The sequence below is a fragment of the Callithrix jacchus genome, chromosome 8 (assembly GCF_049354715.1).
Source record: "Callithrix jacchus isolate 240 chromosome 8, calJac240_pri, whole genome shotgun sequence".
Taxonomy (NCBI): Eukaryota; Metazoa; Chordata; class Mammalia; order Primates; family Cebidae; genus Callithrix; species Callithrix jacchus.
The window spans coordinates 14948379-14963545 of record NC_133509.1 but is presented as its reverse complement, the minus strand read 5'-3'; the positions used below and the strand labels follow the sequence as shown (position 1 = coordinate 14963545).

At 56.8% G+C, this 15167-nt stretch overlaps 1 protein-coding gene across 1 annotated transcript; it reads right to left on the bottom strand.

Moving 5' to 3' along the window:
• Positions 1–5600: 5600 nt before the first annotated feature.
• SKOR1 (SKI family transcriptional corepressor 1) lies at positions 5601–14590 on the bottom strand. Its single transcript, XM_035259010.3, has 9 exons — positions 14390–14590; positions 11952–14163; positions 10854–10944; positions 9814–9921; positions 9231–9302; positions 7799–7873; positions 7469–7543; positions 6892–6957; positions 5601–6406 (listed from the first exon to the last, which is right to left on the bottom strand). The coding sequence occupies exons 1-9, from the start codon at positions 14494–14496 to the stop codon at positions 6312–6314; spliced, it is 2901 nt and encodes a 966-aa protein (XP_035114901.1). The 5' UTR covers positions 14497–14590; the 3' UTR covers positions 5601–6311.
• Between the last annotated feature and the right edge of the window lie 577 nt (positions 14591–15167).

Here is a 15167-nt window from a genome sequence, read left to right as displayed (position 1 = left end):
GTACCGAATTGGATTTTGCTTTTTTTTGTTGTTTGTTACATCGTTTATACTCCGGTACACGGTTTACCACTGAAATCACCTTTCATCTACAGATTATACCTTTTGGTTGACGCAGAAAATTTAGTAAATCCTAGGAGACGGACTAGAAGGCGGTGGGGCTTAGGCAGATTGATTCATCTCTGTGATGGGTTTTGCATCTGGCCCTCGGACCCCAGTTTGAGATTTTTTCCATCTTGCCTCTGCTTCCCTCTGCACAGTCCTGAGTATTGCAGTACCTTACATCTAAGGAAAATTTCGTCTTGCCAAAGTTGGTCCATTTCAGGTCCAAAAACATAACAGGACCTACTGCAACGATAAACATTAGAGGAACTTGCAATGAGACTGACCGAATCCTTTGAGAAAAAAAAAAGAAAACCTACCACTTAATGAGCATCTACCATATGTCAAGGGCTTCACCAATATTTCATTAAAATATTCCTGACCAAATAAATAAATAATAAAAGAAAAGGGGGAGACCGGGCGCTGTGGATCATGCCTGTAATCCCAGCACTTTGGGAGGACCAGGAGGGCGGCTCACCTGTGGTCGGGAGTTCGAGACCAGCCTGACCAACATGGAGAAACCCCGTTTCTATTAATAATAGAAAAATTAGCCGGGCGTGGTAGCGACAGCCTATAGTCCAGGTACTCTGGAGGCTGAGGCAGGAGAATCGCTAGAACGCGAAAGGCGGAGGTTGCGGTGAGCCAAGATGGTGCCATCCATTGCACTCCAGTCTGGGCAACGACAGCAAAACTCCGTCTCAAAAAAAAAAAAAAAAAGAAGGAGAAGGAGAAGAAAAGGGGGAGGGGGCAGAAAAATAAAACAATGTTTAAAAAATTTCTAATCACCCTGTGGATTTTACTGTCATCATTTTATATCAATCACTGAGAGGTAAAGCCTGATAAGACTTACAGCGGCACAGACCCTGAAAAGATCGGGACCCAGCCCCCAGGTAACTGAATTGCAAAAACACAGTTCCAGAAAGTAGGGCGGAAACAAAGTCCAAGCACGTTCAGGTTTCCTTCGATGACTTAGTCAATGTTTTCTGAAGTATCTTTCCAAAGAAAAATGGTGCATCTCCTTTGCTAGTGCTTCAGCATGCACGTAGTCCATCTCGTGGGCCCTGCGGCCACCAGGACCCCAGTGGATTTGCCTCGAGCGGCCGCACAGCTCCTAGCCTCCAGGCGCGCCGCAGGAGGGCGGGTGGTCAGGCCCGCAGCCCCGGAGCCACCCTAGGGTAGCGGCGGTTACTCTGCGAGTGGGCGCTGGGAGCTGCCCGGCAGCGTTCCATTCAGGACCCATTCCTTTTCTCTTCAGTGGAGGTGAAAGGAGCTTTTCCAGGTAACAGCCGAGAATAGGGGACTGCGGGACATCTCCACCTCTTCCTTGGCTCAGGGCCTTCCATATAAGGTGTTAGAGGACAATCTTTGGTGGCTGGATTTCTGCTCTTCCCTTAGAGATACCTGGTTCTTTGGAAGCCACTTGGGCAATTGGGTGAGTAATTTTAAATGTCTCTGTTGGAATGCCAAACAAGGAAACGACCGAGGTCGGTGTGGCTCCCTCTCTTCAGCATGGACAGTTCATCAGACTGGAATATTATTAGTCCATGTGTGTGGAAGGGGGTGTTATGGGGAGTAGAATAGAATCCAAGAGTGAAGGATGAAGGACTTGGCCCAAAAAGGACTGTTCAGATTGTTCTAAAGAAACTGGCGGGGTGCGGTGGTCACGCCTGTAATCCTAGCACTTTGAAAGACTGAGGTGGGCAGAACACGAGGTCAGAAGTTTGAGACCAGCCTGGCCAACATGGTGAAACCCGCATCAAGAAGGAAAGAAAGAAAAAGAAGGGAAAGAAACTTGCCTCAGAACAGAAATTAGGAAAGACACAGGCAATTCCTAGTCCCAGGAAATCCAGAAACCTGGCTACTTCCCTTGCTCTGCACCAACTGGCTGAGGGAACTTGGGCAGTCCTCTTTGGACACATACAGTAATGAGAGCATTGGCTTGCAGGGTGCTTTTCCAACCTGCATGCTTGTAGATTTGTATGAATGTGTCTCTAGAAAGCTCAATAATCTGGGCTTGAAAAAGCACTGGTTCATCCTCCTTTCTGGGCCCCTGGACGAGAGGAAGGTGATGGACTGGGGTCCATTTTGGGGCTCTTTAAAAGCATTCCTGGCTTGAGTCTCAGGAAAGTGAATTCAGAGAGAGTTGTAATCTTAGCACAAACACCAATACAATAGCAATTCTTGTATGCCAGGAGCAGTTCTCAGTGCTTTACACGTATTAACAGAAAACAGTTCTATGAAGGAGATACTGTCAATTTCCCTATGTTATAGATGAGGAAGCTGAGGCACAGAGAGATTCAACAACTTGCCCAGTGTCACTCATCAATGGCAGAGCAGCATTGAGACCTCAATAAACCTGGCTCCAGAGTCTGTGCTCTTAACAAAACATCTGAGGATAGAGAGGGGAGACGAGGCTATTTAGAATTCAAGGGAAGAGCATGCAGATCCAGTTCTGCTTTTATTGGTGGTGTGAATTCAAGGCAGGAGTCACATGTATGCAATGGATCAAAGCTTTAGAGCAGGGTAGATAGGAATGGGTGGACCTGTGTGACAGTGACCTGGAAAAATACCACGGAATGGAGTATCCTCTTTAAGACATAGTTGGAACAGGAAGAAATTTTTCCTATTCCAGGTTAACAATCATTTACCTGACACCTGCTCCCAAAACTATTCCTATTGATGAACGATCTTTCTGAGCAGTAAGCCTGTGTTTAATTAACCTTATGCAAATGAGCTTAATTGCTTCTCAGTGGCTGTTGTCCAGAAGCACCTAGGGATTCCTTCCCTCAGATATTTTCAGCACCTAGACGAACTGCAAAGTTGGAAGCCATTCACCTAGACATGTGTTGTGTGCCTGTGGAGCCCTGGGCCCTGTGTTGAAGATTGCAAGAAAGAGCAAGCAAGATGTGACCCCTGCTGTCCACATACTTTCACTCTCAGGGCAACAGACACTTAAAACCAAGGCTAACAAAGGGAGGTGAGTGCCCTGCTAGCCTCATGAGCCGAATGCCACTAGAACAGTCACCTGAGTTCCAGGAGTTGAGGGGTCTTCTAAGTGGTACTTTTGCACACAGGTCACCCTGATTTGCAGAGGAAATGGAGATGGGAAGGGACTTCCTGCTTTCTCGTGAAAAATAAAGCTACTTGATGCTGTCTCCAATGGCTGCTCCAACTTTGCTCAGTCTCTCACTCTGGATTTGCCAGGACAGGTGGGAATAGTGATCATCTGTCCCACTGCTGCTCCCAAGAGGGTTCCCGGCTTCCTCTGGATAAGAGGCATGTTTACCTGGTCCCTTAACCCAGACCTTGGACTCCAGAGCCAGACCTCCTGTAGGCACGGCTGGGGGCCAGGATAACAGCCCAGAGGACATTCTGTGCCCAACTGCCTCCTCCCAACTTCCAGGCCCCACTTTTTCTCTCTGGGAGCCCAGGCACCCTAGTCTGGGCCTTCGGGCGTTGGTTGTAATGCCTAAAACCTGTCACAAGGTGGCAACATTGCGGCGAGAAATAGATTTTTTTTAATCATGCGGTGTTTTTCAAAGCATATTTTCCCTATTAATGTTTCATTTAACTTAATTAGAATCTGGTAAACTAATTAAAGTAGCTACGAGCCCTGCAATCAGCAATAATTCGTATAATTATTGATAATTACATCCATACCAATCGTTTGGTTATTAACATTTTGGGGGGAACAAACCCACTTCTGAAGGGACGCGAAGCCCAGGAGGGTTTTTGCGACTGAGCTTTCTGGGTCGGATCCGCCCACGACTCCAGTCCGCAGAGATTCCGGCCCAGATGGGGGCGCCCCATCCTTAGCCTCCTAGGAGCTTTTTCAGTTTGTGGGAGTTGGGAAGGAGGGGTGGGAAGGAGCATTTGCCAAGTTCCTCTGTCGGGCCTCAGCCACCGAGCTTCCAGCCTGGGTGGTAATAGTTATGCCTATTTTACAAAGAAGGAAAGTACGGCTTCCAAAGGTGCAATTCGCGGTGGGGAAAGGCACCGGCAAACTCCCACACCCGCGCTGTCCCGCCCCGTCGCAGTTCCGCGGGCCCCGGCGCGCCCTGGGGACTCCAGTCTCTTCCTCTCTGGACCTCAGTTTCGCCGCGGGTCCAGCGGAGAACGCATCTGGTGGGTTCCAGGCATATGAAACGTTCCTGCTCCCTAGAGGGGCCACTGCCTGGAGATCGCGTGTCCGGAGGCTACGCCTCGCCGTGTGCCCGGCGCTCTCGCCGCTGCTTTCTCCCTCGTGTCGGCTCTGGGCTTAGCCCTCGAAACATCCTGGGACTCGAGGGCTCCGGGCCCCAGCGCAAAGAACTCTAGGGTTTGGCTTACTGGCTATACCGCGCCGCGGGACTCGCCATTTGCACAGCTTCGGGAGGGCCAGAGGCCGCCCCGAGACAACCCACCACGAAACTTCCCGGTCCGCACAGTCCAGGGCTCCCGGTCCAGAGCTGCCGGCCGGTGGCTCCGGGCCTGCCGCCCGCCTCCAGGGGCTGCGTCCCCCTGGGCGAGCTCTGAGTGGGGGACTGAGGGCGGGAGGGCGGGGTCCTGGCCCTGAGGACGCTTCTACGGGCCACTTGGACTGAGGCCTGCGTCCTCCATCCTTATCTCATAGAGGCCGAAACGGAGACCCAGGAAAGAAAAAAGAAGGGCGCGACGTGGGACCCCCGCTAGCCTGCCGAGGGCTAGAAATGGAAGCCAAGGCTCAACGATTCCCAGTGCCGGGCGCTCTCTCCCACTCCATCCACACTCTCTTACCCTCAAAAGGGCTGTTCTGCAGTTTAACAGATGACATGGTCATCTGTAGTCCAAGCAGCAGCTACACTGTGGAAACTGAGGTCGCTGGGAGGCCGACCCCACCTGAGGCCTGGCGAGTCCTTAGCCCATGTAGGACTGAACAGAAAATGCAGGCTGGGCTCCCTCCTTTCGGGTAACGGAGGGGCAGACGACAGGGCATCTGTGACCTAGCTCTCCAAGTCCCGATTTCCTTTCCAGGCCTGCCGGGCAGAGACCCACTTTACGCCCTGCGCCCCCCACGTCACCCCAGGGCTCCCAGGCCAGGCCGGTGGTGCCCGTGCCATCTAAAGGGACAAATCGGGTTGAGCCTGAGATTCCCGGCAGGGCACCCTGTCTGTGAACGCCCCGGAGGTAACTTCCCCGCTGTGGCAGGAGTGGAAATGGGCCTGGATGAACCCTCGGCCCCTTCGAACACTGGAGGGAAGAGCCGAGGACCGCTGCTCTAAGGACCGTGACCTAAGGCCTCTCCTCCATCCCGGGCCCAAAGGAGGGTCCTAAACACGGAGAGTGCTCTGTGGGAGAAAATTGAGTGTGTCTGGAGGGGGACAGTGGAGAGGTCGAGCGCTCTCTGCTGCCCACCGGAGCGGGCGCGATTCTGACCCTGGGTGCCCCAGAACCCGCGGGGCGGCTCCCACCCCTACCTGTTGCACAGTGCTCCTCCCGCCCCGCTCTGCCGGCGCACTCCCACCTCTCCGTAGCCCCAGAAGTGACACCTTTTTTTTTTTATTATTAAAAACAAAAGTCGCAGGTAAAGGGTGGTCTCCCCAAACAGGCTCCAGGTGGTTGCCATCTCGTGAGTCATTTGTCGCCTTTTTAAAGTGCTGTTACATCAAGAGGTTACAACAAAAAGACAAAGCAAAATCCAAAAGGGAATGCAAAACGGGACTGGAAGTGGGTCCAGAAGGAGGAAGAAAAATAACTTACGGCATTAATAAAGTGAACCTAATACTGAACCGAGAGACTCACAGTACATTTATATCCATTGCACATAGCCACTTTGTCATTGGGAACAGGAGTTTCAGAAGTAGACGGGACAGGGAGTGCGGGGCCAGCGCCAGCGAAGTTACTACAGCGTATTCACAATCTGATTCAAGGCTATACATTGGGAGGGGGGCGCTCTCCCCTCCCTGCTTCTCGCGGTCCAGTTAACCCCTTGAGGTCCGATGCCCTGGAGTTCAAACGGGGTAGGAGGATTTGAGTCGGTATTTACACTTGGAAACCGAGCCGGGGCCCTGGACTGGGATGCCCAGGAGGGGGCGGGCAAGGCCGGGGAGCCCGGGAGGAAGGCTGGCGGACGGGCGGCTGTATTTACATCGGTCGGGTCTGAATGGCTTGTTCCTCGCTCAGGGCAGCCGCGGAAGCGGGTATATACAAGGAGCAGCATGGCTTGAGGGCACAGGGGTGGGGCTGGGCCGGCCCTAGGGCAACAGCGGGGGCTTGAAGGAGCAGTTGCCAGTGCAGTGTCGGGGCGTCAGCATCTTGCAGGAGAAGTGATGCAGGGCGTCGTGGGCTTCTGGGGAGAGAGTCGCGAGGGTCATTCTGGGCACCTCTCTGGGTTCAGCTAGCCGCGCAGTCCACCTTTTTCCCTCCCCGGCCTTACCCAACCCTCTGGGGTCAGGGAATCTCAACCGAGCGGATCGGGAGGAGGCAGGAGGGTAGGACAAAGGCTGGTGAATGCAGAACCACTGCTCTGGCTCAGTAGCCCCGTTTTACAGAAGAGGAAACTGAGGCACAGTAAGAGAGGGGTCAACTTGCTCAAAGCCAGAATTGGTACTAGAAGGCAGATTTTCTGACGCCCAAAGCCCAAGGGGCTCCTTTCTCTTTACCCCACCGTCCTAGAATAATCTTCCCGTTAAAATCAATTCCCACTTTCCTCCCTCTCAGACTCTGATCCCTGTGGATCGTGGCCTTCCTCACTAGCCCCACTATTCATTCATTCAGTTGACAGCACGGCCAGCAGCCGGCACCCCTCCTATCTTTGCTTCCCGGCTTCCGCACCTTTCAATTTCTGCTGGATGGCGTAGCGCGCCTTCCGCTCCTGGTCGAGTTCGTTACACAAGGTATCTGGAAGACAAAGGGAGGGGGCCAGTGAGGAAATGCGGACCACCCTCTGAAGGGCCGGGGTCAAAGCCCGGGCTTCTCCCTCTCCTCAGGGCGCAGCTCGGCACCGAAACAACTCCAGGGACGGGGGAGGGGTACCGGAGCTCCTAACTGCAGACTGGCGGAGGAAGGAAATGGCCTGGGATGGCGCTTAAAGGCAGACGGATCTAACCAAAATTAAAGCAAACTTAGGCATTACTTCCCAGGTAATTTTACGCCTCGATTTTTAATTTAGAAACCATGGAAATTGCCGCGATAAGAAGTTCAATCACTCCATGTAATGATGCCTGCAAGCCGTTTGCCGGGCTCGCTTGCCATTCTGAGGCTAATCAGAGTATACAAAGGATATTAAATAAAAAAAATAATTGTTAAATTACCTTCAATTTAAATCCAAATGACTGAGCCAACATTGCGGCTCCTGCCAGACGAGAGGCAGTTACGGCCCGTGCACGCGCTCACCTGACTCCCGTCTTACCTCTGACAATTTGCAGCTGTTGCACCATTTCTTCTCGATAAGCCAATTCCCTCTTCATTTGATCCTGAAAATTATCTGTGCAAATTGATTAAGTGAGAGCTGTTACGCACAGCCCCCTCCCCCAGCTCTACTTTCTCATTCCTTACCCCCCCTTTACTCCTACCCTCACCCCCATCCAGCCATTCGCCAGCAACCCTGGAAAAGGACAGTTTCTTAGCTTCTGCAGGGCACCTAGTGCTAGTTGCCTGGCACCTGGCTTTCGGAGTAGGTCGGGGCACCCTGGTGGAAGGCTGGTGATGAGGTGGGGTGAGGCAGGATGGGAGTGGGTACCTTTGAGACTCTGAAATTCCCGTTCCAGCTTCTTGCGGAGCTCCATTTGCTCCAGGAGCAGTTTTTGCAATTCATCTGTGAAAGGAGCAAAGTGGGAGGTAAAGCAGGGTTATTTGGAGCTCAGGGGACCTAGAAAGCACCCAGGTTCTGCCCTGGCCAACATCCCTGAGAGGAGAGTTGAGGAGGATGACCAGTAGGTGGAGGCCCTCCGCTCTCTGGCTTTACCAACTGCATTCAAAGGATTTGGGTGAAGAAACTGGGCTGTGGGGTAGGATGCCCAGGAGAATAAATTCAGGACTGTGGAATCTAGGCCCTGGCTTCAGGAACTATGCAGCTGGGCAACTACCTTAAATTGTTCCTAACTCCCTAACCTAAGAGGCTGGTCCACTGAAACTTGCTTTCCCAATCCAAGTGATAGACAGCCCCCCCCCCCACACACACACCTTTCACTATAAATCGGGGAGGCTCTGGTCAGAGCCTTGGAGACCTTTCCCGGAAAAACATGCATGTAACAGTTTGCCTACAATTTCAGGAGGTCTGAAGACTGCTAAATCCATGTTAAGAACCCTCAATATAAAGCACCAATGATTTCTGAAGGTAATGGCATTTCCTGTAAAACCGTAACTAGAAAGAATGGAAGACCACCACTGCTTATCTTCCTCCTGCCACCAATTCCCAAGACCATCTATTGGCTAGTGGGGCAGGGAGCTAGGTGTGAAGCCTGTTAGTGCCCTCAGAACCAACTCCAGAGGGAAAGACGTGGCACCTGCCCTGACCCTGAGGTCTTTGGTATCTGGGCCCTCCCCCAGGGGAGGCGCCTCTGAAATGCAAGAATGGAAGGTGAAAGGGTCAAGTGGGGCTAGAGGCTCTACTCTGCACCTCACACTGTAGACTCCCCCTTGCATGCTGAGCAGTAACATGGGATCCCCATTCTGCAAACAAGCTCCATCCTTACTCCATTTAGGGCAAGGCGAAGATGGTTATATGTTAATTCCAGGAAAGAGGAAAAATATCTCTCACATATTCCTAAAATAAATGCTTCCCTGCAATCCTGCATTGAAGTCCTGTTTTCCATTGAGTTTAGGGGACCCAGACTGTCCTGTCTGATCGTCCATAGGCATCAAGTTCTGACCACGTTATTCATTTCTCTTTTCTCGCTGGGCTATTCAGACAGACCTGGGCCTTGGGAACCCAAACTTTCAATATACTCTTGGGGGTTTGCTTTACTCTCATGCTCTACCCTCACATAAATACCTCTGTGCCAGGATAATGTGTCCAGAGGATCATACTTTCTACCCAATGAAAGGGAAACTGATCCCCCTCAAGGTTAGGTCTTTTCCACACTCACGCCCTACAGGGATAACACCCATCTGCAGGAATGGCTCATGGCCCTCAAGCACAGTGTACCCCTTTTCCACAAATTTAGCCTCACCTCTAGCCAGGTTCTCGATATCTTTCTCCACCAGCTGAGTTCCTGTGACATCCAAGGTAAGCCCATCTTCGCCTGGGATGCAAGGGCAGGTAAGAGGAGTTCTGTCCTGGGAGAGCCCTTGAGAGGGGATGGGTGAGCTTCCCAGGAACCAGGGCATGTCAGGGACCTACCCTAGACGCTCTGCCTTTGGAGGAGACAGTTACAGCTATCGGGTACTACCCACCTTCTAATACACGGTACTGAGGAGGGACAGGAACTCTGGAGGGGGGGCCCAGGGAAGATGGGCCATCTAAGGGCTGGAAGTGCCCTTTGACCTATTTTTCGTGGGTGAGGACGGCCCTCCATTTCCTTTTAGTACATCCTCTGCCCTTACCTGAAAGAACCTCAAACCCACAAAGGAGACAGCAACTCAGAAAACCTGGCCTGCACCCTGCTCGCGTTAAATACTTATCTGCTTGCTGAGGAAGAAAACTGGCAGCTGCTTACACTTGATTAAAGGCCTTTTTCTCAAGCCTCTGGGAACCTGGGCGACCTGGGTCCCAGCTCCCGGGTGAGGTAGGGCGCGAGGGGTCCAAGGGCTCACCTCTGTCTGTATTTGCAGGACTTGGCTGGGAGATACTCCTTTGGTCTGGATAGGATTTCCTCGTTTCCAAATCATCGGCGGGCGAGTGATTGTCTTCCTTGTCTGGCTCTTGAAGGCAATAAACCGAGTTTCAAGGAGAGGCAAAGAAACCGCGACCCGGATATTGCCAGAGCTGCCGCGGTCGGGGCGCCGGAGCCCTAATTAAAAGCGCCGTGGCCGCCTCTGGTTCCCGGCTTTGCGCCCAGGCGCGCGCCCTGAGGCTTTGGGCCGGGGACCCCACCCCCTACCCCCCACCCCCCACCCCCCACCCCCGCGCGTGGTCGGCTCATCTCTGGGCTTCACGCCCCCGCTCTAGCCCCTTGGAAAAGAGCAAGACGAGCAGCCGAGTCCACCAGGGACAAGCGACCTACATCGCGCGCAGATATTAGGGCACCGCGAGCGCGCGTGGCCGCCGGGTCTGTCCGCGCGACACCTGCGAAGGACGCGGCCCAGTCTGCGACCTTCGGGGTGGGTGGGGGGGACATCGTCCGGGGCTCGGCTGCCTCGATCTGCCTGAATTTCCGAGACCCTCAACCCCTCCTCTGCGAGTAACCTGGTAAGGCGCGCAAGTGCAGGGCGGCCCCCACCACCCCGCAAGGGGCCTCAGCTACCCTGGCGCTTCTGGGGTACGCAAGCGCGCGGCCAAGTGCCCTCATCCTCCGCCCGGACCCTGCTTGGCCAAAGGGGACCCCGCGGCCAAACACACTTGCTGAATAAATGAGAGGACTTGAAGGAGGTGTCAGGAGTGATTTTGTTAAGGGTTTAACGCCGTGTCTGGGTGTGCGTGTGGTGGATAGGGCCTGTTGTCACTGTTGCTTTTAAGTAATCAAAGGTTGGAAGTTGTTGGGAGTACTCGCTTAGCTTCCTTGTTTTCGTTTTATTTCCTTCCCTCTCCCTCTTTCTCTGCGTCTTTCCTTGTCTTTTTTCGCAGGCCTTCCTTGACCCCGGCCCTCTGCCTGCGGTCTCCCATTACAGTGGCGAGCGGCCGCGACAGGAGTTACCGTGGGCCTCAGGGGTGCAGAGGTAGGAGGCCGCGGGCCCCAGCGCCACCGCCGCGCTCTTCACTTGCTCGTCCCTCTCGGGCGCGTACACCTGCGGCGGCCGAGAAATGACAGGCGATTAGGGAGGCGCCCTGCGGCGGCCCGAAGCCGCCCAGCCCTATCCCGCGGCCGAGAGGGAAAGGAGGGTGGCGGATGTTGGTGCGCCCACTGGACGTGAGCGCCTCGGGCAGCAGTGACGCACGCGGCGCACCCTCGCTCCCTTGCAGATTCAGGGTAATTATCAGCGCCTGCAGGAAAATTACTCTAAACACAACGTGGCTCCGGAGCCACGGGCCCCCAAAGTTTCCTCCACCCTCAGCACCTGCCTCCTTTTAGGCGTTTTCCCTCCCGCCCGTGCCCCGTCCCCGGCATAAATGACGCCTTTCGCATCCGGTTAATGATTCGTGTTTTAATAAACCGAATGTACAGGTGTGCGCACCCACTTACAAAATGGCTAACGACTCCAGCCTGGCTGTATCCTGCCCCTCAGCACCCCCCTCCCGCCCCGCACGCGGTCCCGAGGCAGCTTCCCAGCAACGAACCCCGTGGTTCTCAAGCGGGAGTGCGAAGAGATTCGGAAAACTGGGAATTGGGATGGTGGGAGATTCCGGGGACCTGGTACCGCTGGGGCCCGACTTGGGGAGAGGCCACACTGTCCTCTCTTCTCTTCCTTGGGGCTCTGATGCCCACTCGGGCGAGCGCTTTGCTTTGGGTTCCTTTCTTACCCCCCCTTTCTTCCTTCACACCCCTTTTCTGTCTCTTTTTCTGTCTCTGGAAGTCTCTGCCGGTCTCCTCCCCACTCTCATCAACAAAAACAAAGCACACCTGTTCCCCAGCCCGCCCTCTGCCCCCAGCTTCCGGCTTCCGAAACCCTCACTGGAGGGTGCGGCTGGGCCCAGCTCCGTAGCACGCCCGAGGCTGGGCTTGCGGAGAATGGCCTGGGCCTGCTGCTCCGACGGCTGCGCAGAGCAAAATTCCCGTCCTCCTCCCGGCCCCGCAGGCCCGCGGCGCACAAGGTAAGTGGGAAGGCGCCACCGGCGGGGCGGGCGTGGGGCTCACCTTGGCCGGCGCGGGGCCTCCTAGGGGCCCGCAAGGCTCTCGCAGCTCGTAGCCGCCGCCGCCGCTTGGCGGGCTCCTCTCAGGTCTCCGCACCACGTCGTCGGCCGCCAAGTCCCCAAATGCGGGTCGGCCGGCGGGGGGTGGCCCGAGGCGGCGCCGGGGGCGGGGGCTGCCGCCGTCGGGAGAGTCCGCGGGACCGTCCGCGCCCGAGGAGGTGGCTGACGGGGGTCCAGTGGGCTGGTCGCCGTCTGGGCCACCCCCCGCGCTGGCTGCGCTGGGCTCAGTCTCGTCCTGGGCGCCTTCGTCGTCCGGGAAGCGGTTGGATTCCACGTCCACTTCCGGCTCGTCTGCCGTGTCCACGTCCGGCGAGGCGGAATGGTAGCTGGAGCTGCCCTCGCTCAGAAAGTCCGGGCTCAGGTAGCCGCCGCCCCCGGCGCCAGGTCCCGGCCCGCGAGCAGGCCCGGCGCCGTACGCCTCCCGGGCGCTACCGTAGAGCTTAGCGATGCTCTCTGTGTCTTTGACCACTGGCCGGAAGGCCGACACATAGGAGCCTTTGCGTGCGGGCGGCGGGGGCGGCGGGGGCAGCGGAGCCAGGGGCGGGGGCAGGGCCTCGTCCGCGCAGTCTTCGTCCAGGGGTCCGCGGGACAGAGCGCTCGGGCAGCGCTCCTCCGCGCCAAGGCCGCCCTCTTTGGCTGGCTCGGGACCGTCCAGGGGCTCTGGGCCGCCGCTACCAGCAGCTGCCGCCGCCGCCGCTGCTGCCGCAGCCACGGCTGCCGCCACGGCCTTGGCTTGACTCTGCGCAGCGGGGTAGGACGGTACCGGGAGGCTGCCTGCTGCTGGCCAGAACATGGGAAACGTCGGGTACACGGTGGCAGCGGCGGCCGCTGCAGCCACGGCCGCTGCATCCTTGGCTGCCCCGGAGGGTTGATGCCCCCAGAACATAGTGCCGCCGCCCGGGCCCGCTCCTGCCCCCGGGGGCAAGTGGCTGGTTCCCGGGCCCCCAGCGCCCCCGCCAGTGCCCGCGCCGCCGCCGCCGCCACCGCCGCCCCCAGTGCCAGGACCGCCCTTTGGCTCGCCCGCGCCTAAAACTGGGTCGTCCTTTTTGGGGCATAGGCCGAAGGCAGTAGGGAAGCCGTAAGGATGGGGGAAAAGTGGTGGGGGCAGCTTTTGCAGGAGCCCAAAGCCTTTGCTGGGAACCGGGATCACCGGGTAGCTTCGTACGCCGGCACCGCCACCTGGCCCTCCTGGGCCCGCCGGGCCACTAGCTCCGGTCGCCAGGCCAAGTCCGCGCTGCGGGTGGGGAGGAGGTGGCCCCGGAGGCCCGGCAACCTCATCTTCGCCACAGCGCAGGCTTTTGTGGGGCGGCGGGCCTGGGGCCATCTCCGCACCGCATCCTGGGCCGCCACCGCCGCCAGCACCACCCTTCCCCTGCCCACCCGACCCGCCATTAGCACCGCCTCCGCCGCCTCCTTGTAGCGAGAAGGTCCTCTTGCGCGTGCCGCCATTAAACATGGCCTTGACGTCCTCCCAAGCATGGCTCAGTTCGTCTGTGGCCGACTTGTCACTGAGTTTGAGGTGACGACGCCAGGAATTGAAGTTGGCGGCATCGGGCTGTGTGTACTTGGCGTCGGGTGTGCGGTGCGAATGGAAGATGAACTTGTTGGGCGAGAAGTACATGCTGCAGTAGCCGCACTTGATGCACTTGGCTCGCGAGCTGTTGTAACGCGCAGGGATGAAGCTACCGCGCGAGCCCCACGCGCACTCGTGCACCACATCGAAGGCGAAGTTCTCGGGTAGCTTGGGTGGCTTGTGCTCACCCAGGAACGATTTGCACAGGCGTTCGGCCTCTCGCTTGGTGATCATGCCGCAGCGGCGCGACGAGATGGGCATTGCCCCGGCCCGACGCAGAATTTCCAGCTGTACGGGCGTGCACTGCACGCACGTGATGCCCAGGGCCACGCGTCGATTGTGGATCTCATTGTAGCTATAGTTCTTGAGGAGGGTATTGGAGATCTGCGCCAGGCATAGGCGCTCCTGGCCGTCGATGACCAGCGACACAATTGGTACCCCGTACAGCGACGTCTCGCCCACCTGGTTGGGTTTGAGAGCGGTGGAGCCCGAGTACGGCTGCAGCTCCTGCTTGGAGTTGGGCGAGGAGCTGCCCTCGCGTCCCGGCCCCAGCTGAGTGGTGAGAGCCTCCATGCCGCCGCTCCTGCGAAATAGAAAAAGCAGAGAGCAGATGAGCCATTTTCAGAGCCGCCGCCAAGGCTCAGGCCCGCCCAGTGGGGCGCGCCGAGTAGGGCGCGCAGGGGATACTTGGCAGTGGGGAGTCCAAACTCATTCACCCCCTGGACGGGAGTCTTTTGTTATTCAGACCCCTGTTGGCGCCGTAACAAAAGCCCCCAGGGTATGGGGGGAGAAGGAGGAGTAATGGAGACCTCAGGAATGTCCCGGCTGCAAGGAACCCAATCCCGTTTTCGGACTGGGGAGCAAGTGAAACCCAGATACGCAGAGTGACTTGCCCAAGGCCACACAGCAAAGCCATGGCAGAATCTAGGCTTTTTCCGCGCCCAGATCCGTGCGCCTCCGGCAACCCTCGCAGCCGGTCCTGCCGGCCCGGGTCCTGAAGCCCGGACTTCGGGGACCCGCCGCCCCTCTGCTCAGTCGCGCATGCACGCGGGCGGGCGGGGCAGTGCGAGGAGGGGTGGGGAGGCGGGGGAGGGGCAGTCACTGCCCATCTCCAGATAGAGGGGGGTGGAGGGGGGTGGGAGGAGGAGGAGAAAGGCTGAGGCTGTCGCTGTTCGCGGTGCTGAACCCGACCGTCTCCGAAGCTCTCCGTGCGTACCCGGACCTAGGGCGGCCCCCACCGCACACATCTCGGGGCCGAGCGGTCTTCAGGGGACAGCATTGCCAGTTTCCACAAACCCGAGCTTCTCCTCTCACGCCTGGCACCCGCGTTCGTTGAGCAGAAAGATTTCGGCTGGATATATAACCGTTTTCTTTCCAGCTATAAGTGAGACTAGGATCCTGCAGTTCTAACCACATTTTCTGCATTTTTAGCTGTGTTCCAGATCAAAGCTGGTTTCCACCGAGGTTAGCGCATGGGACAGAGAGGTTTTCAAGGAACTTTCTTGCTAGTCACTTCTTAGCTTCCAGTCGCCCAGTCCCTGAGCTTTTCTTCTTCAGATATGCCTTTCCCACTTGGGCCAACTGCAG